This window comes from Montipora capricornis, chromosome 12 (assembly GCF_036669925.1).
Source record: "Montipora capricornis isolate CH-2021 chromosome 12, ASM3666992v2, whole genome shotgun sequence".
NCBI classification, from domain to species: Eukaryota; Metazoa; Cnidaria; class Anthozoa; order Scleractinia; family Acroporidae; genus Montipora; species Montipora capricornis.
The window spans coordinates 7422892-7447891 of NC_090894.1; the positions used below are offsets into that span (position 1 = coordinate 7422892).

Below are 25000 nucleotides of genomic sequence, written 5' to 3' on the forward strand. Positions count from 1 at the left end.
TATCCACGTTCTTTTCATTGTTATCAGTTTGTTATGGAATCAAAGTTTATTATGCATGCTTCCACATCTTTTAAATTCAGAATCTTTTTTAAATCGTTTGGACACTTGAGCATTGTAGTTAATGATGGTTTTTAATATCGTATAAGAATTAATGCGATGATATTTTTATTCACTTTATTTTTTGTAGGTTTATCATTAATTTAAACTTATTTCACTTTCTTTAGTTAGACGTCTTGCGTGATGGCATCCCTTTGCAGGACTAGCAATTTTTGAGTAAAGGTTGAAGATGTGAGACACATCGAAACAAGCCTTGCAAACAAACGAGTTTTGTGATGTTTTTTCAAACTGCGATATTTTGAACTATGGCTGAAATTAGAGTGAACAAGAACGATAATCGACGTTGTGAGCCAGTTAAGGTGATTCCCTAAACTTCGCTCACTGTTGTAAAATGTCAAAGAGATGATAAAAATGTAATAAAAAGGGGAGGGGGGGGGGGCGAAGGGGGTCACCGTGTTGTTTCCATGATGCGACGCTGACGAAAACGGCGATGTGCGGCAATTTGACAATTGCCGCACATTCTCAAAGCTGAGCCTGGTACTATTCTATGGTCAATTCACATAAGGACGTAAAAAAATCTATTTTAATGAGAACTTAACACTCCAAAATAAGTTTAACTCGAGTCTGGGCTGTTTGACTCGTAATGGCTCCTTCCGTACAATATTATGAAATTGGCAAAAAACTGGCCGTAGATTTTTGCTTGGTTTTTATAATTACTACTGCATGAAGACATCGTTCTCAGCAAATATATGAAATAAAAAAATGGGGGTCACCGTACTCCTTCAGGAGAAAATAGAAAAAAGAAAACTGACGCGTAAAGTCCATTTGCTCAAACATCCACTTTTTCAAAGCAAGGCTAACAAAGTAATAATAATAATAATAATAATAATCTTCAGCATACGGACAGACCATAACATCGAGGCTAGGAGGCCAGATCTAGTGCTTGTTGACAAAAGCAAGAAAAGCTGTCATATTATAGACGTGGCAATTCCAGAAGACAGTGGAGCAAAAGCAAAGGAGGCCAAGAAGGTTGAAAAGTATCAAAATCTGGCCAGAGAATTGAGGAGGATGTGGGAAGTGAAAGCCAAAGTCGTACCAATTGTATTAGGGGCTTTAGGAACAGTGCCATTGCGACTGAAGGGCAACTTAAAGGCCATAGGAGTAGACACATCTATTACCTTAATCCAGAAGTCTGCATTACTGGGATCAGCAAGGATACTAAGAAAAGTATTGGAAATGTAAAGGACAGGGAAAAGAAACATTTTGGTGTTCATTTGCAACTTGTTGTTGCCCGACACCACAAATTTACCAGCTGTTAAAAACTTAAGCTGAGCAGTATGACTATGAAATAATAATAATAATAATAATAATAATAATAATAATAATAATAATAATAATAATAATAATAATAATAACAATAATAACAATAGTAATAATAATAGTCTCGGCTAGTGTTATCAGCCTCAGCCTTCGGCTTCGGCTGATAACACTTACCTCGACCTTGATTATTCCGGATATCACAAAAACCTCATCCAATAATTGTTTATTAATATCCATTGGATAGCACAATTGATTCTGCTATGAGTGGATAGTGATTTATCCGGTGGATAACATTATCCACCTTTTGAACGACTGGGGCCAGATAATTATTTTGATTAAAAGCCACGGAACTTGAAACATTCAAACAATCAAAACAGTAAAACCCTGCTTTACAATTTAAAAATGTGCTCGCTATAACACAAAACTTGTTTCTAAGAAAATTTGGCCATTGCTTTCAAGGTTTTGAGATCGATGCTGCTATATGCATCCAGCATGTGCATTCTTGCACTGCCAGGACCTTTAACTAATGGATCTTTCATTGCCAATTCAGCTGCAATTCCAAAAATGCTCAATGCATATGCACAGCTGTTCATGACTTGATTGACATCTCTCGCATCTCTCACTGAAACAAATGCTGCCATTACTGCTGTTAGAGAACATCCAGCTGCAGTGATCTTTTGAAGAATTGGATGGCCATTAGATACAGTAATTACTCTTGATCCATTGGTCACATAATCGTCCTTCCCTGTCACCACAACAACACAGTTACACTCCAATGCTAGAGATTTGGCTGGCACTAGTGCAGAAGTAGAGCTCTGAGAACTATCCACTCCTTTTTGTGCTCCATCTGTGAGAGATATGTCATTTTACGATGTTGAATCAAAAGCTTTTAAGCTCACAAATAATCTGTCAATTTGGCAAAATCCTTGCCTCTCCCTAACAGGCCTTAGGGCTTAGGGGCTTCTTGATGTGTTTTCCAAACACATCAAGATGTCCAAGATTTGTTTTTTTTTTCCTGGGTCATGTTTGCCAAGACTGTCTATGAGAATTTAAATTTAAATTATTGGCCAGCTTGATATTCACTTGGTTCACTGGAACCAGCACACTCTGAGGAATCAATTTATATCTAGAAAGATGCCCCTGCACTAGCTTCCATTTTGTGCTGGTACATGCAGTGCCAACATGAGAATACAAAAAGCAGAATTGTCATCTTGTTTATGGTTATGGAAGCAGAAAACTCATGCACACTCCCCCCTCCAAAAAAGCAGCATTTTTTATTTCCCTAACCAATACAGATTATGTACTCTAGGCCATTAAGGTACTATAAAATTTAGTGAAAGAACATTTTATGTAAAGCTCTTGACAGTCTTGGCGCTGCCTCTTGTGGTGTCTTCGCCCCCTGCCCCTTCATCTCCTGTCATACTTTTTCATTTCAATACCCTAAAAGGTACCCCTAAAGCTCCCGCTGTGGACCGTTTCAGGCTGAACACCCTAAGAGGTACCAAAACCGCTTTTTTAACCCCTAAAAGGTATGACAAGCACCCCCGTCCTTTTTATATGGGAGTCCCCCCCCTCCCACGGGGGTCTTTGCCTCATGAATGGGAACATGTTTTAACAACACCATCATAAAAATGAATGGTTTAATGCACACAGTGCTTTTTTGTTTATTCCATAATTATGAGTATCTGTCGTATTAACATTTTCCGTTCCTGGTACAATACACCTTCAAAATACTTTTGGCCAAAGCCATGATTTCTGAAGGATTTCCCCTGATCACGGTAGGTTTATAAGAAATTGTTAGATCCCTTGCAGTTTTTGTTCTCAGATTAGTGGCACCTGCACCCACAGGGTCTAACACCCAGACCTTCCGTAGTTCTTGAGCTTTTGAAGCAGCCTTGTGCATGGACTTGATCCACGCACTAGAGAAAGTGCCAATATTCACCAGAAGTGCAGATGAAATGGGTACAAATTCGTCCACTTCCTCTTCAGCTATGAGTGTTAAAAATGATGAATTCTCACCTTTAGTGTCTCAGGCATTTTCGACTAATCGTTCAGTTTCCCTGGTCTTGAATGAAATTGAGGTTAGAGGTAACTTGTTTTGCTAATATTTCCCTCAAGCCCAGGAGCCGGTAATTAAGTGCGTACGAATTTAATAGTTCGTAATTTTGAGACGAGCTTTTTAAGTAAGTTTTGGATTACACCCATTTTCAGCCCCTATGGTAAAAATTAATCCAAAATATATTTTAAAAATGATTCGGTCCGTGCAAACCTCGACACAGCTCCTGCCGGGAAATCGGTGGAAGACTCTCATCACGTTCACTGCTCTCACCTCGCTGCCTCTTTTTTAAAAGTTTCCAAAAGTAAACTCTTCAAGTATTTGTTCACAACTATGAAAGCGTGCAACTCACCATGAACCATAGCAGGCGATGCACCAATGGCAAGAAGAGTATTTGCCATGATGTCCATGGACACATAATTCGTGATGCATTGAACAAGAGGACACTGAGATCTTAAATTTTGCAAAGCTAACCAGCATTCTTGTGCAGTACACTGTGCGGATTCTCCGCTGGCAGAACCGGGTTCCGTTGCCTTCGACATTGTTGCTTTCCACCTGTAGATAAGAGCACCTTGAACTAACCCAAAAAGGGGCCTCGCAAACCCGGAAGTTGTACAGTAATGACTTCACTTTCATGCCCAGGTTCTTTGCGTTTCCTCGACATGGTCACGCGATATTTTGATCGATTTTTGCAGCTCACCTGATTAAGGTAAGTCTGGTTAGATCTGCCTGAATTCATTCTTTTATACGTGTGCGTGAAAGCAATCAATTTTTAAATCTTATGTTGAGGTTGCAACATCGTAAAAATCTTTCTCCAGTGGAAGATTTGTGAATGTTAAAGTTTTTTATCCGCTTTAAAGCAAGCAGAATCCTCTCCACTACATACATGCATACATACATACATGTGTAATAATTCCTAGAAGTTGTGAGACTGTACAGGATACTAAAACAGTCAGCGACAAAAGAGAAAAGGGGGCAAAAATAAATAAATAAATACCTAAATTAAATTATTTACAACGTATAAATATTTACATTGCGTTGCAATATTGTCTTATGGTTGGCAAAGCATTTACTTGGAAGGCAGTAACAGACTCAGCATTAACAGCAGCCTTTGAAAGACCATTCCAGAGGGGGATGACAGCAGGGAAAAAAGTGCAGGCAAAGATATGTCTGAACTTATGAGGGTGGTTGGAGTGATTGCTTCTATGAGTTAAGGTGACAGATGCAGGAAATGTTAAGTGAGTCTGATTGTGCACATCTTTATACATCATGGTAGCGGCACTTAGATACAAATGGACTTTGTGAGTTTCCCAGCCAAGCGAATGCTGCATAGAAGTTACACTGGAAAACTGTGAAAATCGGAGCAGACAAATGTGATAGTGCAACGTTGGACAGCCGCCCATGCTCTTTTGTGTTGTTTGTCAAACAGATTCCCAAGCGGCTAATGCATATTCTACATGGTGTCTTACGAGAGAGTTGTATGCTTGGGTCTTAACGTATTGCCTGCTTCTAGAAAAATTCCTACGTAGAAGACCCAGTATCTTTATGGCTTTGTGCTTAACAGATTTTACATGGGAGTTTCATTCAAGGTTATCTTGTATAAAAACCCTAAGGTATTCATGACATGAAATTGATTCTAGTGGGTTATGTGGCCTGGGAAGGGGGGGGGGGGTGAGTACTTGGGTCAATTTTTGCTGTGTATGTGCCGCTGGCCTCTCAGAACCCCTACCCCTTTATAGCCTATTTTATGGCCAACTATAGACCCCATCTTGGTCACTTTTGGGTAAATGTAATTTTAGCGACCCCAACTTAGTCACTTTCTGTAAACCTCACATAAATTCCCCCCCCTCCTCTTCCTGGGTTACAAAGCCTGTAACTAGCTGGAGACTTAAGAGGAGACTTGGTAATTGACATTAAATTACTTTTAGTTAAAATAAAATTCAGTTGCCAAATAGTGGCCCAGCAGGATAGAGTGTCAAGCATTATCAGCAAATAACTTAATTTTGGAGTTAAGGTTATGGACAATATCATTGATGTACATTAGGAACAAGAGGGGACCTAGGACTGTGCCTTGGGGGACACCAGAGGTACCGGAAACACTAGTCCAAGAAGACTTTGTACCAGAAACCTGGAAACACTGAGTGCAGTCCAAAAGGAAGTTCTCAATCCAAAAAAGGTTATTACCAGTGATGCCGTAATACTTAAGCTTAACTAGGAGTCTCTGGTGGGGAACTGAGTCAAAGACTTTTGAAAAGTCAATTAAGATTACATGTGTCCTGATACGCTTGTCCAGCAAGGATAACCAATTGTCGAGGACAGAGATAAGTTGTATTTCAGTAGAGAAGCCTTTCCAGAAGCCATGTTGGTGAGGGGTAAGGATATTATTGATCTCTAGTAGATGATCAGCAGATGACTGCACAAAACATGTTCCATGATTTTACACAAGATGCATGTCAAGGAGATTGGCCTGTAGTTTTTAGATGAGGATTTATCATCTTTCTTGTGCATGGGAGAAATGATTGCCATTTTCCACTCCCTAGGGAGGACACCACTTCATAAGACTGAGTAAAAATCACTTGCAATATCTGAAGCACATTGGTCTTCAGTACCTCAGGTGATATTTGATCAGGGCCGGTAGCTTTGTAAGGGTTTAGTTTCTGCAATTGCTTCTCTATAAATCCAGGGGTGTTTATTATAAGCTGATCAATTTGAGGATATGGGCTTGGGGGGAGCTGGGGCAGGCTTGAAGTGTCTTCAAGAGTAAAACCTGATTGGAAGTGCTTGTTTAAGATCTCAGCTTTCCCTTCATTTGAATCAAAAACATTGTCTTTAACTCGCAGTGGGGAATACCTATGCTCTTAGTTTGCTGTAGGTTTATGTAGTTCCAGAGGGCTTTACCATCACCTTCCTCAAGGGAGCTGCCGATGACATCATTGACATAATTACTATGGGCAAGGTGAATCTGCCTTTCGATCAAATTTTGATATTTCTTGTAGGAATGCCAATGTGAGGCACGTTTAGAACTTCGAACCTTCTTGAAGAGCCCTTCCCGATTTCGCATCATTCTTTTAATTTGATTAATTAGTTATCCAAGGGAGCCTTCTATAGGATTTCATTAGTCTTGGTTCTTTGTGACCCGCTTACCAATAGCAGCTTTTAGCTTGAGATGGGAAAAAATTATAAAAATCACCAGCAATCATTATTTTTTTTGTCTTATGCTTTCCACCGATCATCTTTCAAATTGGGATGTCACGTAGTCTTTTGGACGAAAGTTGCAAGATCACGACATCTCACGCCACTAAAAACACTGAAAGATGCCGAAAAAAACGATATAGTTTCCCTGGAAATTATACACCACAAAATAATGATGATGATGACAAGAGCAATGATCATGATGATGACGACGAGGACAGTGCAGGGACACCCAACGAGAATATAGTTCAAAACCAATTAAACATAGCATTGTGTTAAACTATTTTAGTATTTAAACGATAGATATAGGCATATTTTTATCCCCTAAAATTTTTTCATCTGTTGGGATTCCCTAGCTGAAAGTCTAGTGATCCGAAAATTATAGGGATCAAAACTTACCTTTTCGAAAAGTTTAGCCAGAAAAAAGGCTCCCGAAAATTCTCCGTGACCTTTTTAGGACAAAAATCAGTTAAAAATGGGCAATTATACCATGTTTTAGATGTTCGAAAATCCTAGGACAGGCAGGCAAGCAAAGAATTTTACAACAAATGTTCCGAAAATTCTAGATCTCAAATCGTCTTCCGAACAGATGTTTTCCGAAAATTGACGTTGGGTGCCCCTGACAGTGATGATGATCATGACGACGATGGCGACGTTGATGAAGATGATGATGACGATGACGAAGATTATGACGACGGAAGCGACGACGATGTTAATGACGACGATAATGATGATATTTATGACGCCGAAGACGACGATGACGATGATGATGATGACGACGATCACGACGATGACAATGATGATGATGATGATAACGACGACGACGACGATTATCATGTTTATGATAATGAGGTCCCACTCTACCCTCTACTAATTGGGGAGACTAAATCAAAGCAAACAACAGCAAATTAAGGCATATCAAATATATTGTTGGTTTCTTGATTCTTGATGAGAGGGGAAAACCGAAGAGCCCAGATTAAAGCCTCTCTCTGAGCAGAGAAGAGAACCAGCTAACTCCGGGAATCGGGCTACCCTGCTTCCATATTCCGTAATTTTGAATACTCTTTTGCCTTCAGCGCTCGCAGTGTCAATGGGGGGATTTGATTGCCCGTCAAGCCCCAGTTGCAATTGTTCAAAGTTCGCATAACTTTAACCGGTGGATAAGTCACTATCCAACAGTTTCAGTCTGTGCAAAGATTTTAAGTATTTGCTCAGAGACGTAACCCTGAATATGCACACTCTAAGTAAAGGAGTGTTCGAAAGCCTTTGTCAATGTTTAATGTGGAGTATATATTTTACACTGTGGATAGCGACTTATCCACTGGATAAAGCTATCCAGCCTTTGAAGGTCTTTGAACTACCGTGGCCAGGTAGACACGTTATCCTTGAACCTTTGAACGGAATTGTCTTTGATCTCAACAGATTTATCCAACAATCCATCGTTTTTGCGTCGAATTTCAACTTACCATGGCTGGTCCTTTCTCGAAGTGCGGAATTTCGGAGGAAGACATTTTAACTTTCCAGAACGATGGGGTGATTTGCTTGCGAGCTGCCGTTGATCAGAAATGGATTAATATTTTGAAAAATGGAATTGAGGAAAATCGGCGTAATCCATCCGAGATGACAAAGCGAAAGGGACACACCTCCTTCTTTCATGACTACAACAATTGGAGGTGTATAAAAGAATATGAGGAGTTTATCTTTCAGTCAGGTGTTGGGGAAATCGCCGCCAAGTTTCTCCAGTCTTCGGTAAGCAACAACGACACCATTACGACACCTTAATGAATTCAGTTCTGGGTGTGGGCCCAGTTTTCTCTTCGTTTGCCAAATATAAAGCAATTTATTTTTCATCCTCTCTAGCGTTTTCATTTCCTTTTCAACTGTCCACAGTATTCGAAAACGATGTAAATAACTTATTTCAAATTTCCTTTTTTACGGTTTTCAGGTAATCGTTTTAAAGGGAACATCCACTCTTACTCTTACAGAATAAGTTTAAACCAAAGAAAATTATGTTTACAAACAAATTTGTTCGAATTTTGTTTTTAAAACAGTGTTTATATAAAAAAATGAATTTTAAAATCGCTTTATTTTCACTTTCAATTTTCGCGGGCGCAGCTATCTTGAATAAATTGTGACGTGTTACGGTTGCCTTATTGTTCTGATAGAAAGAGCTTTTGTCTAATAACAATAGGGCAACCGTAACACGTCACTGTTATTCAAGATGGCGGCGCCCGCGAAATTTGCAAATCTAGAACTTATTTATTTCGGATACAAGCACTTTCTTTGAAAATACTTTAGACTGACTTGACTGTAACGGTTATTTCCTGTGATTTCAAGTTATTTTTTTTGTTGAAGTGGAATTTCCCTTTAATGAGTTTTGGTTTAAGCCTCTCCGTACTACTGCTTTTTAAAGTGCATATCCGTTTTTGGTCGATCGTTATGCAGTGGATCCCCCGGGAAGGGGGGGGGGGGGGATGGACTCCCATATGGAACAGACGGGGATGCTCGTCGGAAATTTTGAATTTCACCCCTAAAGGAGACCATTTGGGCGTGGCTCAAGCTTTTTTTGACCCCTAAAGGAGACCAATCTGGGCGTGGCTTAAGCAAATTTTGGCTCATAAAAACAAGTTAAAAAGAAAATTTGAGTTCTGTTTCTCTTCGCGTAATTCTGTGTTTCTTCGCGGAACCCTAAACGAGACCTTGGCGGCTTAAAATATTGGCGCTTTGCCCTGAACACCCTAAGCGAGACCAAAATCCAAAATTCCCTCCCCCCCCCCCCCCCCGGGGGGGGGCCGCGATTTAACGAAGAAATGTTAACACATGACAAAACGTTAATGCGAAACAGACCAACAAGGATGAAAATCTTGATAGAACAACTTCACAGTTACAATAACAGCTCGTTATATATGCCGCATATATAACGAGCTGTCGAGCTATCGACGCATCTACAAATCCGCTTTATCCTCTTTGTCTCTTATTAGTTCTCGTAACTTTATGTTTGAAGGCTTCTTGCGGTAAAAGGTATGAGTAGTTCCATTACATTTTACTGTAACTTTGGCCGGGCTGACGAATACATAGAGGTTCGCCGGTTATTTCAAGGTTTCACTGTAGTAGGTTTCAGGAGCTTTTATCTCCTGAGTTCGTCTGGTTTTTTTTGAGGACGTTTAATTGCGTCAATGTTATTAGTCTCTTTTTTTCTCAGTCCTTTTAAAGTCAATATTTAGTTCTAATAATTTAGTAGAGGCTTGGTCATAGGTAATGCTTAACGTCCTATGCAGTTAGTGTTAAGGTGGTTCCGGACTACTACTACCACTACTACTACTATTACTACTGCTGCAGCTGCTGCTGCGACTACTACTACTGCCACTGCTACTACTATTACTGCTACTGCTCCTGCTCCTACTCCTGATACTGCTACTGCTACTGCTACTGCTACTGCTGCTTGCTTGCATTTTGCATGGGAGCATTGTTGTGCTGTTGTTGGCTTTGGCATTTCTAGCGAAGCCGTCGTCGTTGCGTTGTTACTACTTTCTAGTAGTTTATATTGGACTGCGAAAACTTAATTGAGTACCATTGTCAAACCGGTAGCCCGGCTCCGCAGATATTAATATCCCCAGGGCATTAAACGACTTTGTATCTCTGGACATAATATAAATTGGGTTGTGGATAATTCCTTCTTATTTTTTCCTGTTACTGAGGCGGTCGCACTGTACTCTAATCACGTTATTGTGAAGGACAGCGGATGTACAAAACAGACCCCTTGGCACCAGGATCAATCATATTATGAAATAGACGGACAGCAGGTTAGTTACCCCATGTCAAGCATTCTGACCAGGAGCATCATGAAAACTCCTCAAAACAATGAGCTTTTGAGAGACAAATGATTTATTTTTGTCGAGCATTATTATCGACAGAGAACGGTGCTGCACGGCACATTTTGATGACACCAGTTAGTCGGTCTGTCAGGAAGACATTCAGTCCTTCGGGCAGTCAGTCTGTCAAAGAAGTCAAATTTCGTTCCTCAGTCCCACTTAATCAAAGAAAAGCAAATCAACTTGTGGCTTGTTTGCCAGCCTTTTTTTTTCGTTGTTCTGAGCGCCAGCTGGTGTAACAGGCTTGCCTGTGGACTGGCGGTCTTACCTAGCCTAACCTGAGAGCCAAGTAACTCAAAAAAAATCTCGTTTGACTCTGCCACTTTTTGGTGCGGGGATGGCGCAGTGGTGAGAGCACTCGCCTCGCACCAATTGCCCAGATTCGGCGTCATATGTGGGTTGAGTTTGTTCTGCTCCGAGAGGTTTTACTCCAGTTTGTCCCTTCTCCTTAAAAACCGACATTTGATTTGATTTGTGTTAATTGTTGATTTCACTTTACAGTATCCCCAATTAGTGCTCCAGTGCTAGAAGATTAGACACTTAAATAAAGTTCCTTTCCTCAGGTGTGTTCAATATGGCTTCCAGTTGACCCGGTCTCCAAATATACGTGTCTTCGTCTGGTTCAAGGATCGCACAGGTGGACTAAAGTTTTCAAGCCTGTCCGTTTTGACGGCCCACCTTACATTTCGTATGAGGTGAAATTAGGCCATGAAGAAGAAGAGAAACGATTTCTGCCTACACCAGACGTCGACGGAAACGAGGACTACCAAGTTCTCTCGTGGGATATGGAGGTAACAGCGTACGTAACTGTAATTCACCGATCCCAAAAAGGTACTAAGAGAGGATCTTTTAATTTCGAGTTCAGTTTCTTCCCTTCTTTGTGAGTATACCAAAAGAAAATTTTGGGTATTTCTGAGAACGAGAGCGATGAAACGTACTAAAGTGCGGCGTTGTACACGGGATCCAGGATTCCAGTTTCCTCTTAACCCTTTCATTCCAACGATGGAAACGTTCATTCTCCTAACTAGTACCAAGGATTTCCTTGTTGTATAGTCATGAAAATTTGGGGTTATATCAAGATCACACCTCTAAGGCTTATAATATTCTAGATTCTCAATACCTATCTGGCAGACATTTCATCGAAATTGTGAGGAGGAAGTTACGTACTGATCACCAAGAATGCTATTGTGTTTGCCGTTGTTGTAGCTGTCATCATTGCTTGATGATCAAAATATTGTAGGATGTGTAGGGATCGTTTCATTACAAGCTGTGCTGCGAATGGAATAACTTCTGGCACTCAGATGTTTCACAAAAGTTATCTTTAAGTATTCGCAATTAAAACATGGAAGTCGGTTTCCCTTTATAAGGTCCCCAACTACAAGACGACATAAAAACCCATATCGGAGAGCGAAACCATAGCACTGAGTAATAGCGTCTCAAGCGAACGCTGTTTTTACGATGGAACGCACATACTGTCATTGCGGACGCCTCGGAGAGCATGCTTGATTTCTGAAATTCCTTGAATTCCAAGGGCCATATTACAAGTTCTTCTTTCTGTAACTATTGTCATATATTATGAAGTAACTAGTAACTGATTTTTCAATAAGCGACAAAGGGGTTTAGAGACTCCGTTTTAGGGATGTTGGATAAACCCCCCCCCCCCCCCCCACGATTCTTAATCTTTCCAACTAGCCTTCCCTACAGATTTTTTGGCGTTTACAAGACTTACTTTCCAACCTTGAATAGGGAAGGGTGCGGGGGAGACCATTTGGAAAATGTAGCGTGTTGATGATTTTTTTATAATTGTGGCCTTTCCAGAACAGTTTCTCAATTCATTACTCATAGTAGCTTTGGTAAAACAGTTTTCCTAATCCTGTTTGTTCGGCTTGTTTCAGCCTGGAGATTGTATTCTATTCCACATGAGGACAGTTCATGGATCCAAGGGCAACAATCTACCTACCCCAAGGCGGGCATTCTCCACCAGATGGCTGGGAAAAGATGCGGTCAAGGGAGAAAGACCTTGGATGAATTTGCCACCTAGTCAGATAAGTCGCCTGAAGAAAGGAGACGGTCATCTCGGTCATTTTTACAACCTACAGAAAGAGAAACGAGAGTGTTTTCGCTGGGGTTTGAGTTTTAATTAACTTGGCGAATAAAAGCAAACGCAGACAATCGAATTCGGCAACCAGAACGCAAAATTAAACACGTGATCGCCTACCTTGGTCATTTCTCATCTGAGAAGACTAATGCCTGGTTTCACTAGTGACACAAGTGACACCGTGCACCGGTGGCTCAGTTGGTTGAGCATCGGGCTGCCATGCGGAAGGTCGTGAGTTCGACTGCGGCCGAACCAACACTCAGGGTCTTAAAATACCTGAGGAGGAAGTGCTGTCTTTGTAATTACATCTGCAAATGGTTAGACTTTCAAGTCTTCTCGGATGAGGACTAGAAACCGTAGGCCCCGTCTCACAAATATCTTCCATGTTCATTATTTCCCTGTGGGACGTTAAAGAACCCACACACTATTCGAGAAGAGTAGGGGATGAAGTTCCCGGTGTTGTGACTGTCCTCTGTGAGTATATGGGTGGGTGGGTATAGCAGGTCAACATCAACTGAATATAGCTGCCAAAACTTCAACCTGCTCAAACAAATAAATAACATGACATTACACATCAGAGAGCTTATTTCACCGTGAAAACGTGGTTGACGCAAGCATAAGCACAAGCCCAAGGATCAAAATGTTTCAGTTTTCCTTGTGCTCGCGCTTATGCTTGAGTTCACTTGCGTCGTGTGAAAACGAAACCCAGCATAAGCACAAGGAAATTTGCTACGCCTGACCAATTAAAGCACTCATACTAGATACGCGCATCTGAGAATTTGAACAAAATGGCGGATGCCGTGGTTGATTTTGATGCTTATGTCGACGTTCGTTTTCACGAGCATAAGCTACATATGCTTGTGTTTGCGCATGTGCTTGCGTCGCTGGTGAAAATCAGGCTTAACCATTTGCAGATATATCATTAAAACGGCAACACTTAGTCGTCAGTTTGAGATCTCGAGTGTTGCTCCTGCCAGAGTTTGTACCCACTACCTCCACTCCGAATTCCTTTTAAACACGCATCGCACTGCCAGAGTTTTCAAAGTTTTATTTTACTCCTTGCATTGGTAAGTGTGGGATAAATTAGTTTCTGAAAGACATTATGTTAAAAAAAATTCTATCTATAAACTTCGAAACATTGATTTCTTTGTGAAAGTTTTAAATTAACGCACAGAGAAATTAAACACCCTCGCGCGGCCATTTAAATAACTTAACAATGTCTTGTTTCCCTCGTGCATGTCTCTCGACTTCGTTTCGATGCGTTTCGCGTCTCCACCCTATCATCTGGGATGATGTCCCGGGAAAAATCATTTTGTCATTGTCAGCTACAATTTTCCTTGTCTCATTCTTTTCTTCCATGCCTTCAGTCGATGTACTCTCCTTCTTTTCCTCTTCTTCCATTATGTCCATTTCGGAGTCAAGGCCGATCTTGAGTGTTTCTCGTTGTAACTGCAATTTTTTGGAGATCGTAAGATTTCATGTGAGCAATAAAGGGTGTCTGAGAGGGGCGAGAGAACTGTGGAACAGGAACTGAAACGGTCGTAATATGAGGAACGGGAAACAAAGACAAAATAACAAGAGAACGTGAACAGAAGATCGAGAGATCATGCATGAAGTAGGAACATGGTGGCAATTAACAAATGACGGATCAAGGTAACTGACAAACAACTCTTTTGACGGGACGACGGGCGACCTATTGAGGGAAAAAGAAGGCCAAGTGGTAGAAAGAGACCCTTTTGTCTGTTACGAGAGAACAGCTGAGAATTTTGTGTTAACTTGCCAAAGAAGCTAGCGTAATTCAGTCTAAAAAAGACCGATCACGTTTCAGTCAGCGCGTTTCTTTCTGTGTAAAAAAGGAAGAATGTTACAGTACCGTTTTAGCAACCGTTACTGCGTCAGAAGTTGGAAAATGTTTATTCGACTGATTTTAAAGCTGACTTCAGGTGGTCCTTACCTGTCGATATTCACTAGCCAGGAATCCCCACTTGTCCGGCCAACGCCTTTGAGAAAGGAGTTCGCTGTTTACGTGATCTTTCCTATAAAATACAAAAACAAAAAACGCAGCTTGAAAAAGCTTCTGAGTTAATAGAGTGCTGTGGCTCATTTGCGCTTGGTAATTGGCTTAAAAATTTCGCGCCTTTTTTTTTTACCCAATCAAAAGGCAAAATTAAAAACACTCAAATGAATTGCTCGCTTGCATTTTTGAAAAATAAAAATTATAGGCCTTCTGTGAATTACGAAACAAAAGAACTTTGCCTAGAAGTTTTCCATCGCTTTAGCGTCGACTTTGTCAAGGAAACCATGACACGAGCAAACTTCCCTCGAAACACCCCTTGTCACATGCAGCAGCCCAGCGATCAGGTAATCTTGTGTGTGTCTAAGAAGACTACAGATAGCACACCAGACCTGTTTCAATCGGTAAACTGGCTGAGTTGTAATCCGTTGAATTAACAGTAAAAGATTACTTTATCAAGACAATTTTGGGCGATAGCAAGTGCTTACCATATCTCGTCGTTATGCACAAAATTGCAGGCCTTAGCCTTTCCTCTCACCCCAAACATATTTTCTCTGTGCTCTAAGAGAAAGGAACATCTACAAAGTATTATGACGTTAAACTGTCCACGTGCATGCACGTGAGGATTTTGGATTGCAGCGCGTGCAATGTCAATTTAACTTCGCATTCGAAGATTCAAGCGGCACATAAGAAATCCGAATTCGGATTTCGCTGCAGGTTTGCTGAAAATCCTTGTATTTCAATTAAGAAACTGCTCTGCGGTAAATCAAAATGCCGGGAGGCTAAGAGGTCGTGCTTGCAATATTCATTGCTTCCTTCCATACAATTGATGTTCTAACCCCACTTTTCTAATCTACCTAAAAATGTAAATATATCTAGTCAAGATTTCTTAATCACTGTACTCCCATCATTCTCGCCCCCAGCGAAACGTCGAGCTCGGTTTCTTCAGACGCCGACCACTAACTTGACCAAAAGGCCTCCCTCCAAAAAGAAGACATTTCGTGACGGTTTACAACGAACAATGAGAATCTCGAGCGGAGATCATTACCCAGGCTTCTTTGCAACAAGTTCCTTCAGCGCCGCCATCTTTAATTTGCCGGTTGTATTGGCTGATGTTCTATAAACAAAATTCATTTTCAGGGAGAGTTTCTCCGACCGAAGCTGCTGCTGCATATCAACCTCAGGTAGGTAAATCTCCAATCTCCTTATTTGATTCTGTTTTTCTCTAAGCGCTCGAAGCATCTTTTGGGAAACTGGTACATGTACAAATTCACGTCCTACCCATTGAACCGGCAAGCGTGAGATTACATTGCAGTATTACATTGTGTCTAATAGATACATTACTGAAGATTTTCTTAACAATTGGTCTTATCTTTTTTTCGCTTTAACTCCTTTAAATTGGTGTACCTCTGTGTTTTATGCCCTGAAGAGAAATGCTGTAGACCTTTTCAGGGTTTCTTCTGACGCCATATTGGTTGGGGGGCAAACACTGCTTAATGAATGTGTGGGAATTTTGCCGACTTCGAACCATTATAAATCCTTTAAGATATAACGATTTTGGATAGCGAGAATGCTTCTCAAAACGTGTTGCTCTTTAGATTATTTTCGTGAAGTATGACGATCAGAATCAGTTAAGCTATAACGACCGTAAACGAAATTTGCAAACAAAATTATGCAAATTCCTGCGAAATTTGTAGCAACATGAGGAGATTTATAATATGCAGTTTTCAGACGTTGTGCCTTGTGCAATGATCTAATTTTCCGTTGAGTGAATGACATCAAGGAGGGACTTCAGAATACCCGGCCACGATTGCTTGACATGGAACGCTTGCTTCCATCGTCTTGCGGTCGTGTTGTAATCATTAAATTTAAAAAAAATATTTTATGGCTCAATGAATGTAAGTCTAGTGAAAATATCGCTCCCGCACTCCCGCAGTGGGAAAAAAAAAAGAATATTAAATGGGTCTAGAACTAGTGCTCCCACAGTCCCACAGTGGAAAAAAATGAATATTAAATGGGTGTAGAACTAGTGTTCCGGCAGTCCCGCACTCCCGTAGTAGAAAAAATGAATATTGATTGGATCTACAACTAGTGCTTCCGCAGTCTCACAGTCCGACAGTGGAAAAAAATTAGGCCTAATTAGCTTAGAAGAAAAGTATCCTAAACATTCATAACAGCTAACCTTAGGCCTAATGAGGCCTAAAGAAAAGTTTTTAAGCCTAAGGTTAGCTATTGTGAATGTTTAGGATGCTTCTTAAGGATTTATCTTTTGTTTCCATATGCAAATATTTATTGACTGCAGGACTACGGGAGCAGGCATTTAATGTCAGGCAATCGTGGCCAGGTATTCTGAAGTTTAACCAATATCAATAAAATGACAAAAAGAGTTTTAAAGTTTTTGAAATCTGCTGCTTTGTAGTGGAGTTATAGAGGTTTGAATTCGGCCAAAATTGCATGCATTTACTGTAATTTAATTGCCCCCAATCAAAGTGGCGACAGAAACCATGAAAAGGGTTATTCCTTTAGTGCACATGTACACTTCAGCCACTTCATTTTCTAAGCCATGTCATCACCTTCATATCATTCTAAGTCGTAAATAGAGGTACTCCGTACAATGAATTAAAGCTGAACATTTGGAATCATTCTTGGTCTCAATAACTGTAGACATGTGCTTTGACCTTATTTCTTTAAGAGATCAGTAAAACTCTGAGCTGGGGAAGAGTTAATGAAATGTAGAGATTAGTTGGTGAAGAGACATTATAATTTGGGTTAAGGTGACCAGATTCCACTGTTGGTTCAGTTGAACAGAATCTGAGCTAATCAGGCTATGTGTTCAACTCTTGTTGAGAATTGTTTGGAGTATGCCGGGCATTTAGAAAAATAATGGAAATAGTTCTGCTCATTTTGTTCTCTAGATGCAATAAGTGCATTTTAAAACAATTTTTAAAGTCCTCTGTTTTTCTTTTTCTTCATTTCTCAGTTTCTTGTACATGTTATGGATTCCAATGCTTGTTTTTGTTTCCAGTTCTGGTTTTCAGTTTCATTTTCTGGTTTTTGGATTCCAGATTTTCCATATGCCCTGTACATTATCTTCTTTACTGATAAAATTAAGGCATCATTAAGATTTTTCAGTTTAAAAGTATTACAGATTTTGCAGAGCCACAATTGTCAAGGGCCTTCCAACATCTTTTTTTCCAACCAGCACAAAAGATTGCGGAGTTGTGTTGTTGAACCAACACATTTGGAAACATGATAGAATTGATTTCTTGTGATTTTTGCACCAGGGACTTGGACCAGCTAAAGAAGTAAAAGCAGGGCCTGTTATTGAAGCATTAGCAATGACAAATTCTGCTGCATCCTCTGCAACAAGTGAAATTAGAAAGTGGCAAGAATTTTTTCAGGTACAACAAATGACATTGTACTTTTATGTTCTAAGATGTACCCTGAGGCAGTATCCTTATTTCCCTGTTAGCAGAGGTTTCTTTTCTTTTTGCGTTCGCTGGCCTGACAAGAATGGGAAAAGAGACTGCCATGGGTTGAAACTCACTTTGATGCAACCGCCGTCTACAACCTTGAGCAGCACTCTTTAAACTGCATGCCCCATGATATGTTTGCTGACTGTGACTTGAGCCCACTGTGTCCTGTGCATTGTGTTACAGTAATTCCGCTGTTGTTAAGTAAGCCCACACAACATGAAGTTTCATGTGAGGATTTGGTCACTAGTTAACCTAAGTGAGTTTCGACCCATGGCAGAGTTCTCTTTTCCCATACTCGGCAGCCCAATGAATACAAAAAGAAGAGACCTCTACTAGCAGGGAATGTCCTCATTTTAAAAATGTAGCACACAGTCATTAGAGGAAATACAATATTTTAATCAATGCTGCTGCCTAAGAAAATTTTCCAGGAGCCCTTTGGGCTTCCAACATTAAAAGTAATAGTAGCCCAAGTCATTTTTTTAAGAGCCCAGAGTTAATTAATTCCAACTGGGATCAAATTTACAAGAAAGTGAGGATGAATCAAGTAAGGCACCCGTTTGGGCTACTTGTTCAGAAATTTGGTCGCCAATGCTTGCAAATAAGGCACCTCAGGTGCCCGGGCGACCGTTCAGCAGTAGTCTTGTTAATGCAGCTGTGAGTTATGAAGTTGGAATAAAATTCAAGGTGTGTAATTCTTAAATGTTATGTACATTTCTCTTTCAATTTTTTTTATATCCGGTTCATACTTTACATATCTCAGTTGCTGAAGTAAATTAATCACTGATACAAACACCATTTTGTTGAAAGGCTGTTTTACAGTGGACAAAAGTAACCTTTTGCCTGACCATGATATCGGTATTATTATTATTATTATTATTATTATTAGTTTTAATGTATATGTATGTTCTGATATAAAACAAAGAATCCAAGTTTACTGAAGAATAACTCACAATTGTATAATATCAATTTTATTCCATCTGAAATCAAATGAATATGCACAAACATTCTACTTACTACATGCAACCACATAACTATTAGATGGAACTAGAACAGCAAAATAAATGCCCATAAGTGTCAAGAATGGACTTAAGCAAACCAGCCATGTGGTTCTTAGAAACAAGGCTACACAGGCACTTAAAACTCCATTAGTTAACCAAGAAATCTAATCCTAAATTAACAGCTAGTTCAGTAATAACTTTCGGTTCACTTACTTCTTTGGCGAGTTTTCTTACTGGTAAATGTCCTTGAATACAGTATACATAAATCCGGGCAACAGGTTTAAGTGGTGAAAACTCGAGTGTCTGGAAAACTAAGACCCTAAGACCCTGAAAACTCAAAAACTCGGAAAACGAATAAAGTACTCCAAAGCCCTCAATTTGGCCAACCCTAGGCCTAAAAACCAACTTTAGGCCCAGTTACCGGTAGGCCTAGGGTTAGCCAAATTGAGGGTTTTGGGATACTTTATTTGTTTTTGAGTTTTCTAGGTCTTAAGGTCTTCGTTTTTGAGACACCCTGAAAACCCTGATCAATTTGTTACAACTGTCTGTAAGACAATAAGAAAACTAAGCTACTCAATTAACTTTAAACAAAGCATGCATTGTTGCAGTTTATTTTGGGTGCTTGTGGTTTCCTGTTTTTGACAGCTAAACGTAAATTTTTCAAATAGTTCATTGTCTGCTTTAACAATGTAGACGGATAAACTTGAAGTTGAGGGTGGGTTCCAATCTTTTGTGCCGTACCTTAAAAGTTTACTTGCTTACAGAACTTCCCTAACACAATAACTTTTAATGTTCAAACAATTGCAGTAAACACAGATACCAGTGATGCAACTACCAGTATTAATTTTATGATGCAGTTTAACATGAACAGAGGAGATGGTAGACCTGTTCTTACAGTGTTGTCTTTGCATTGTTTGTATTCTTTCAGAAAACCAAGGCTCCAGTGTACCTTGCTGGGGGAACAAGAGATGTAGCGATTTTTCGTGGCCTTTCTGTTGTTGTCGGCGTCGGAATAGGATACACCTTCTACAATATGTATCTCATGGCTACAGGTCAACTCAAAAAGAAGGAGAGATCCTAGAGAGATTTTTATTGAAATCAGTCCTTGCATAGTCACAACTATCTGTTTTAAATTTCTTTTGATTTCTGCTCATGTGAGGTTTGCTCCTCTAGCTATTAAAATCAGTTGTACTGATTGGATTGCTTGAAATGTCTTGCTGGAAAATTGTTGGTCTCTTACTGTAAATTAAATAAAATGCAAAGCTTTGTTATAACCGTTTTGTGTCAGTGAGAATTAGTGTTAATTTGGAATGTGTCTGTGTTAAAGACCTTTTCATAGTGTTTTTTTTTCGTTTTTGGTCACAACAAGGTTGGGTGAAGGTACTGCTGAGCTGGTGTGTGTGTGTGCCAGATTTGACTTAAATAATATTTTGGATGGTACCGGTATTAAGTTTGGCTTTGCCATCCTGTTGTTTTGCAGACAAGAAAGTTTGCAAAAATGTGGATTCTCCCTAATCAGGCGTAAAATGGAAAATATCAATTTTATTTAGCTGTAACACACTGTTGGGTTCAACCTTGGGATGGACTTGCACTGTTTTTCGTTGTGCTAAAACTTGATAAGCTCCAGCAGTGTGAGGGGCTTTTCATTCACTTATTTTAAGTTTACAAGTATTGCCCAAGGAAATGAAATTGCTGTGGACGTTGTTTTTGCATTATAGAATGAAGAGTTCAAGATTAAAATGTGTAATTTATTAACTCATTGACAATAGATGACCTTGAGAGCTGGTGCTCTAAGGTTGGTGGAGCCAAGAAGAGATCTGTTAGGGGAGGAAATTATCCATTGCAACCCTGGGAGTGGCCACCACCCAACAGCACTGTCACACTAAAAAAAATCGGTGGAATACATTAATTTTACTTACCAACCGAATACTCATTAGGGAGGGGAGGGAAATCTTTGAATGCAGCAAGCAGCAATAAACGGCCATGGGACAGCCAGCAAGCTAGCAAATGCAAGGTAACTCCCAACAAAAAGTCAGAGGTGCTTTGTGCCAGTTAAAAGGGTACCCGCTGACCGTTATTGTGTCAATTTTAACCTTAACTAAATTCAGTTAAGCATGTAAAATAGGGCAATTTGGAGCAAAGGGTGACTTCCAGGCATAAGTTTTAAATATCTTCTGTTTGTTGGTAGTTAATTTTTCTTGAGAGATGATGTCAGCTCGGTGGGTCTTGGCTTTTTTCTACAAATCCTTTTAGATTACTATGAAAACCACAGATCTGTGGAATGGGCCCAAATTACTGAGTCACTGCCCTACCCACTTCTGCTTGTAAATTGGTCAAATTCTTGAGAAGTGTTGTGTTTGACGCTATTTTTCAGGCCAGGAAACCTTTCTTGCTCTCGAAGCAACAGCGAGTCTGATGGTTGCAGTTGCAACCGCTTTGCTGGACAAGAACAATTTTTTCCATTTCCCTCTGGGACTCATGATTTTGAAATCGTATCTTTTGATTGTTGTGGTTTTTCCGGTGCACCTTGACAGAAAAGCTGTTGTGGTGGCTACTGCTGACACCGTGGGAAAGGAATTTCATCAAAGTGTTTAACTGAAGTGGGCGGGGCAGTCGCTCAATAATTCAGGCCCATTCCACAGATCGGTGGTTTTCGTAGTACCCTTAACACTGCAAGTTCTGATGAAGATACTTGAAAGTCACTTGAACTTCCATCAACTGTAAAATTTTGATAAGAAAGTTGGCCAGGGATAGATTTGAACAGAAATTTAGCAGAGGCTTGTGTACAGGACAGGCCGCAAGTCTCAAAATACTTAAGATTAAAACCATTGACTCCTCAGGTGCCCTAAGACATCCCAAGCTAAAGTTGTTAAGTAAAATCATCTGGCATTAGACAGAGTAAAATCTGTTAAGTCTCACTCCCAGGAGTCAATGGGTTTAGAGGTTGATAACCATTTGTCATGTTTTGTGTCAAAGTGAGGCTCCTGTATTCTGGTCGCAACGCACTGCATTCTGCTAAAGAGCATGATGCATAAGGTTATAAATCAACCAAAGCCAAAACATTTAGATTTTGCATAAATTGGTTTTAAACTCTGATTATGTTACAGTCGAGCTATTCCACGCATGACCAGTATCTGCGAGAATGAATATCATATCATATATCGTATATCTATTTACCCTCGGACTTTTCTTAGAGTACCTTGGTGTAGCTAATAAATATTTCCGAGCATTTACCCTCCCAACCATGATACACCACAGAAGGCAGACCACAACACCGGGAACTCTTTACGACAAGTGTGCGGGTTCTTTTACGTCCCACAGGATTATAAACATTGAAGGGTTGTGAGACGGGACCTCCGGCTTATCGTCCTTATGCGAGAAGACTAGAGAGTCTAACCATTTGCAGATGTAATTACAAAGGCAGCACTTTCTCCTCAGTTATTTAAAGACCCTGAGTGTTGGTCCGGCCGGAGTTGAACTGACGACCTCCCGCGTGACAGCCCTCAACCAACTGAGCCACCGGTGCGCATAAACACATGAACATCCAAATTCCTCTTTGGAGCTTTCGAGATTTGAATGAAATCTTGAAGATTTTTCCGAAAGTTGATACGAAAAATGCACAATAACTGAACAATAAGTCATCAAACGCTTGAAATAGTTTTCACTTTTCAAATGCTGTTTCTTTTATAATAAAAAGAAAGTTGATAGCTAACTATTTGCGATATAAATTATCAAGGAAATATCTACGGGAAATTCAGAATCTCAAGAGCAAAGTTCAAAACTGGCACGCAGATTTGAATACTCAGTTAAAATTTTCAAAACTGCTGGTCACGCATAACGTAGCTAGACTGTAACACTGTAAGCTCACTTCACTCTGCGGTCGCACTACATTGCAAAGCTCCAATAGTCGACTATGGTAGGACGTGAATGTAGATTCTCTGATTTGCCGCCGAAGAGGTTTGAACCTGTCTGCTAACCCAAGTGTCAGTACTAAAAAACCGTCCCTCTGGGTACTGAAATCTCTGACAAATTCGCAAACAAGAATTCGGTGAGTATCATGATACTCGGCCGCCTTTCCTCGCTCCGAGTCTCGGACCGATTTTTTCCCATGTCGTACCCAGCCCCCCACGTTTGAGGTGTCTTACAAGCCGCCATTTTGAAAACTGCAGAGGAGAAGGCCTTGGGGACGAGGTTGACAAGATGGCTCCTTCAAGATGTTGACTAATTGCAGGAAGTCGTCTTTACCTTTACTTCACTTTGTATCGGTTGGAATGGATTTACATTAACGCCATGAATAATAATGGAAACGGGTGAGGATGTTTTGGAATGGGAAGAAGGAGCAAGGCAAGTCTGCTTGGGGCATCTGAGAGGCAGTGCTAGCACAGAAGCCCCTGGTGGTCACCGAGATCAGCAGAGCAGCCGCAGGAAAAAGTTACGGAGAAACGTTTCTTTCCCGGACGACGCTAATCTTGTACGTGCTTTGGATCCGGTAGATCCGTGGGAAAATGGTATGTCTTAAGGGTGTCGTAATTGCAGTTTTGGACGATAATTGTTCTTCTTCGGAAAAAAAGGATTTGTGTAGATAAGCGTGCGCCCAGTTTAGCGAACTCAAGTGGATAATGACATTGTGGATTCTTAAATATCGTTATCGGGCGACTGTACCTGTTACACAGTGACAGTTTCATCCCACTTGTGATATTTTGCTTCTGAAAGTATTGGAATTGAGAGGACTTCCGAAAGCGGTGATTTTTTTGTCTAGTTTAGTGGTTGGTTGAGCCGTTGACTAAAGCCCCGGCTTATGGCCAGTAATTTTATAGAGGCTATAGAATGACGCCAGGTATTTCTTCTTCAATTCACAAAGGTCGTAATCGTAATGCATTAGGTTGCAGGTTGCAGGGAAATCGCGTCCTAAAAAAACAAAAAAACAAACGGATGAAATTTCAATTGAAAATTTCCTCCGTTCCGTTTTGTTCTTATTTTGATACAAACCTCTCACTATTTACAAAGATTTATTAGTACGGACACTTTTGAAGTAAATGTTCGTCACTTTGGTCGATGTTTTTACTAAATGACGTAGTTAGAATAATTTTCAGTCGCTGCCAAATTTAAGCTCTCGTGTCTCAGTACAATTATTACAGATGTAATTTCCTTTTCCAAGATTGGAAAAAAAAATTAACTTGTTATTTTTAATCCCCAAGTGACCTTTACATTTTTTTGTAAGACACACCTTTTCCTATTGGACATTTTGGAAATTTGAAACTTTTCTTCAAAGAAAAACCCAGCTATCCTTTTTCAGGCAATTTCCTAGAATATTGCATAAGAGTATCATTATATAGATTATAGATTAAAGAAAAAACATCTGTTTAAAATTCTCTCTCACTCTTCAATCATGTGGATTTACTACACTACACATGTACCACTTATGATTCTCTTCAACAACCTGTCCTAAATTTCCAGTGAAGCTTTTTACACAGCTGAAAAATTCAGGGAAATGATAAAAATGTAATTTAAAAGGGTAACTAGTTGTTGCATTTGCAATTGAAGTGCTGCGAGTGAGATGTGAAAATTTGCGTAACAAGGACTTGTAAAGATAAACATCACATCACTTAATGAAACAAAAGTCGCATTATTCTCATGCAAAGAACCGGGGTTTTTACTGATAGCAAAGATTCATTGTCCTCTGTTTAGAAATCTTCCTTTCAAATTTCAGAAAAATCGAGAAATATTTTATGATTGTTTTTAGCAACATGATGAATGGGATGCGGGCAAAAGTGGTCACGTAACTAAATCAATGATGATTTTTTTTGTCACAATGTGCCTCCCAATCAAAAAGTATCATGTCAGAAACCAGAACATCATTCTGAAAGGTTATTCTATGCAAAAAGTAGGTAATTTTGAGAGTAGAATTGAAACAAGT

General features: G+C 39.9%; 5 protein-coding genes across 5 annotated transcripts in view; 3 read left to right on the forward strand and 2 right to left on the reverse strand.

Annotated features, from left to right (window-relative positions):
• Positions 1 to 1588: 1588 nt before the first annotated feature.
• LOC138026367 (hydroxyethylthiazole kinase-like) lies at positions 1589 to 4035 on the reverse strand. The gene is made up of 3 exons (XM_068873687.1): positions 3786 to 4035; positions 3094 to 3366; positions 1589 to 2224 (listed from the first exon to the last, which is right to left on the reverse strand). The coding sequence occupies exons 1-3, from the start codon at positions 3973 to 3975 to the stop codon at positions 1809 to 1811; spliced, it is 879 nt and encodes a 292-aa protein (XP_068729788.1). The 5' UTR covers positions 3976 to 4035; the 3' UTR covers positions 1589 to 1808.
• A 67-nt stretch (positions 4036 to 4102) lies between these two features.
• LOC138025394 (probable phytanoyl-CoA dioxygenase) lies at positions 4103 to 12641 on the forward strand. The gene is made up of 7 exons (XM_068872611.1): positions 4103 to 4142; positions 5478 to 5609; positions 6296 to 6389; positions 8048 to 8374; positions 10324 to 10428; positions 11061 to 11288; positions 12393 to 12641. Exons 3-7 carry the CDS (start codon positions 6381 to 6383, stop codon positions 12639 to 12641), a joined length of 918 nt encoding a protein of 305 aa, XP_068728712.1. The 5' UTR covers positions 4103 to 4142; positions 5478 to 5609; positions 6296 to 6380.
• Positions 12575 to 15503, reverse strand: LOC138027734 (ciliary microtubule inner protein 1-like). The gene is made up of 3 exons (XM_068875338.1): positions 15098 to 15503; positions 14550 to 14631; positions 12575 to 14044 (listed from the first exon to the last, which is right to left on the reverse strand). Exons 1-3 carry the CDS (start codon positions 15154 to 15156, stop codon positions 13775 to 13777), a joined length of 411 nt encoding a protein of 136 aa, XP_068731439.1. The 5' UTR covers positions 15157 to 15503; the 3' UTR covers positions 12575 to 13774.
• Positions 15504 to 15635: 132 nt separating this feature from the next.
• Positions 15636 to 20357, forward strand: LOC138027735 (cytochrome c oxidase subunit 7A-related protein, mitochondrial-like). The gene is made up of 3 exons (XM_068875339.1): positions 15636 to 15793; positions 17894 to 18010; positions 20012 to 20357. The coding sequence occupies exons 1-3, from the start codon at positions 15722 to 15724 to the stop codon at positions 20162 to 20164; spliced, it is 342 nt and encodes a 113-aa protein (XP_068731440.1). The 5' UTR covers positions 15636 to 15721; the 3' UTR covers positions 20165 to 20357.
• Positions 20358 to 23257: 2900 nt separating this feature from the next.
• Positions 23258 to 25000, forward strand: part of LOC138027573 (protein phosphatase 1 regulatory subunit 37-like) — a 26371-nt gene continuing 24628 nt past the window's right edge. The window contains exon 1 of the mRNA XM_068875113.1: positions 23258 to 23591. Within this exon, the coding sequence (XP_068731214.1) occupies positions 23384 to 23591 (208 nt within the window). The 5' untranslated portion in view covers positions 23258 to 23383. The remainder of the gene's footprint in view (positions 23592 to 25000) is intronic.

Bases quoted from the DNA above. Each gene is read 5' to 3' on its own strand.
- LOC138026367 (XM_068873687.1), bottom strand. From the start codon at position 3,975: ATGTCGAAGGCAACGGAACCCGGTTCTGCCAGCGGAGAATCCGCACAG. The intron at 3,367-3,785 runs GTGAGTTGCACG...TAACACTCATAG, and splicing joins ATCGCCTGCTATGGTTCATG to CTGAAGAGGAAGTGGACGAA. The intron at 2,225-3,093 runs GTACCAGGAACG...TATCTCTCACAG, and splicing joins AAGTATTTTGAAGGTGTATT to ATGGAGCACAAAAAGGAGTG.
- LOC138025394 (XM_068872611.1), top strand. The intron at 8,375-10,323 runs GTAAGCAACAAC...CCTGTTACTGAG, and splicing joins CCAAGTTTCTCCAGTCTTCG to GCGGTCGCACTGTACTCTAA. The intron at 11,289-12,392 runs GTAACAGCGTAC...GGCTTGTTTCAG, and splicing joins TTCTCTCGTGGGATATGGAG to CCTGGAGATTGTATTCTATT.
- LOC138027734 (XM_068875338.1), bottom strand. From the start codon at position 15,156: ATGTTTGGGGTGAGAGGAAAGGCTAAGGCCTGCAATTTTGTGCATAAC. The intron at 14,632-15,097 runs GTAAGCACTTGC...TGTATTTTATAG, and splicing joins GTGCATAACGACGAGATATG to GAAAGATCACGTAAACAGCG. The intron at 14,045-14,549 runs GTAAGGACCACC...AAAAAATTGCAG, and splicing joins TGGCTAGTGAATATCGACAG to TTACAACGAGAAACACTCAA.
- LOC138027735 (XM_068875339.1), top strand. From the start codon at position 15,722: ATGTTCTATAAACAAAATTCATTTTCAGGGAGAGTTTCTCCGACCGAA. The intron at 15,794-17,893 runs GTAGGTAAATCT...TTTTTGCACCAG, and splicing joins CTGCTGCATATCAACCTCAG to GGACTTGGACCAGCTAAAGA. The intron at 18,011-20,011 runs GTACAACAAATG...GTATTCTTTCAG, and splicing joins AGTGGCAAGAATTTTTTCAG to AAAACCAAGGCTCCAGTGTA.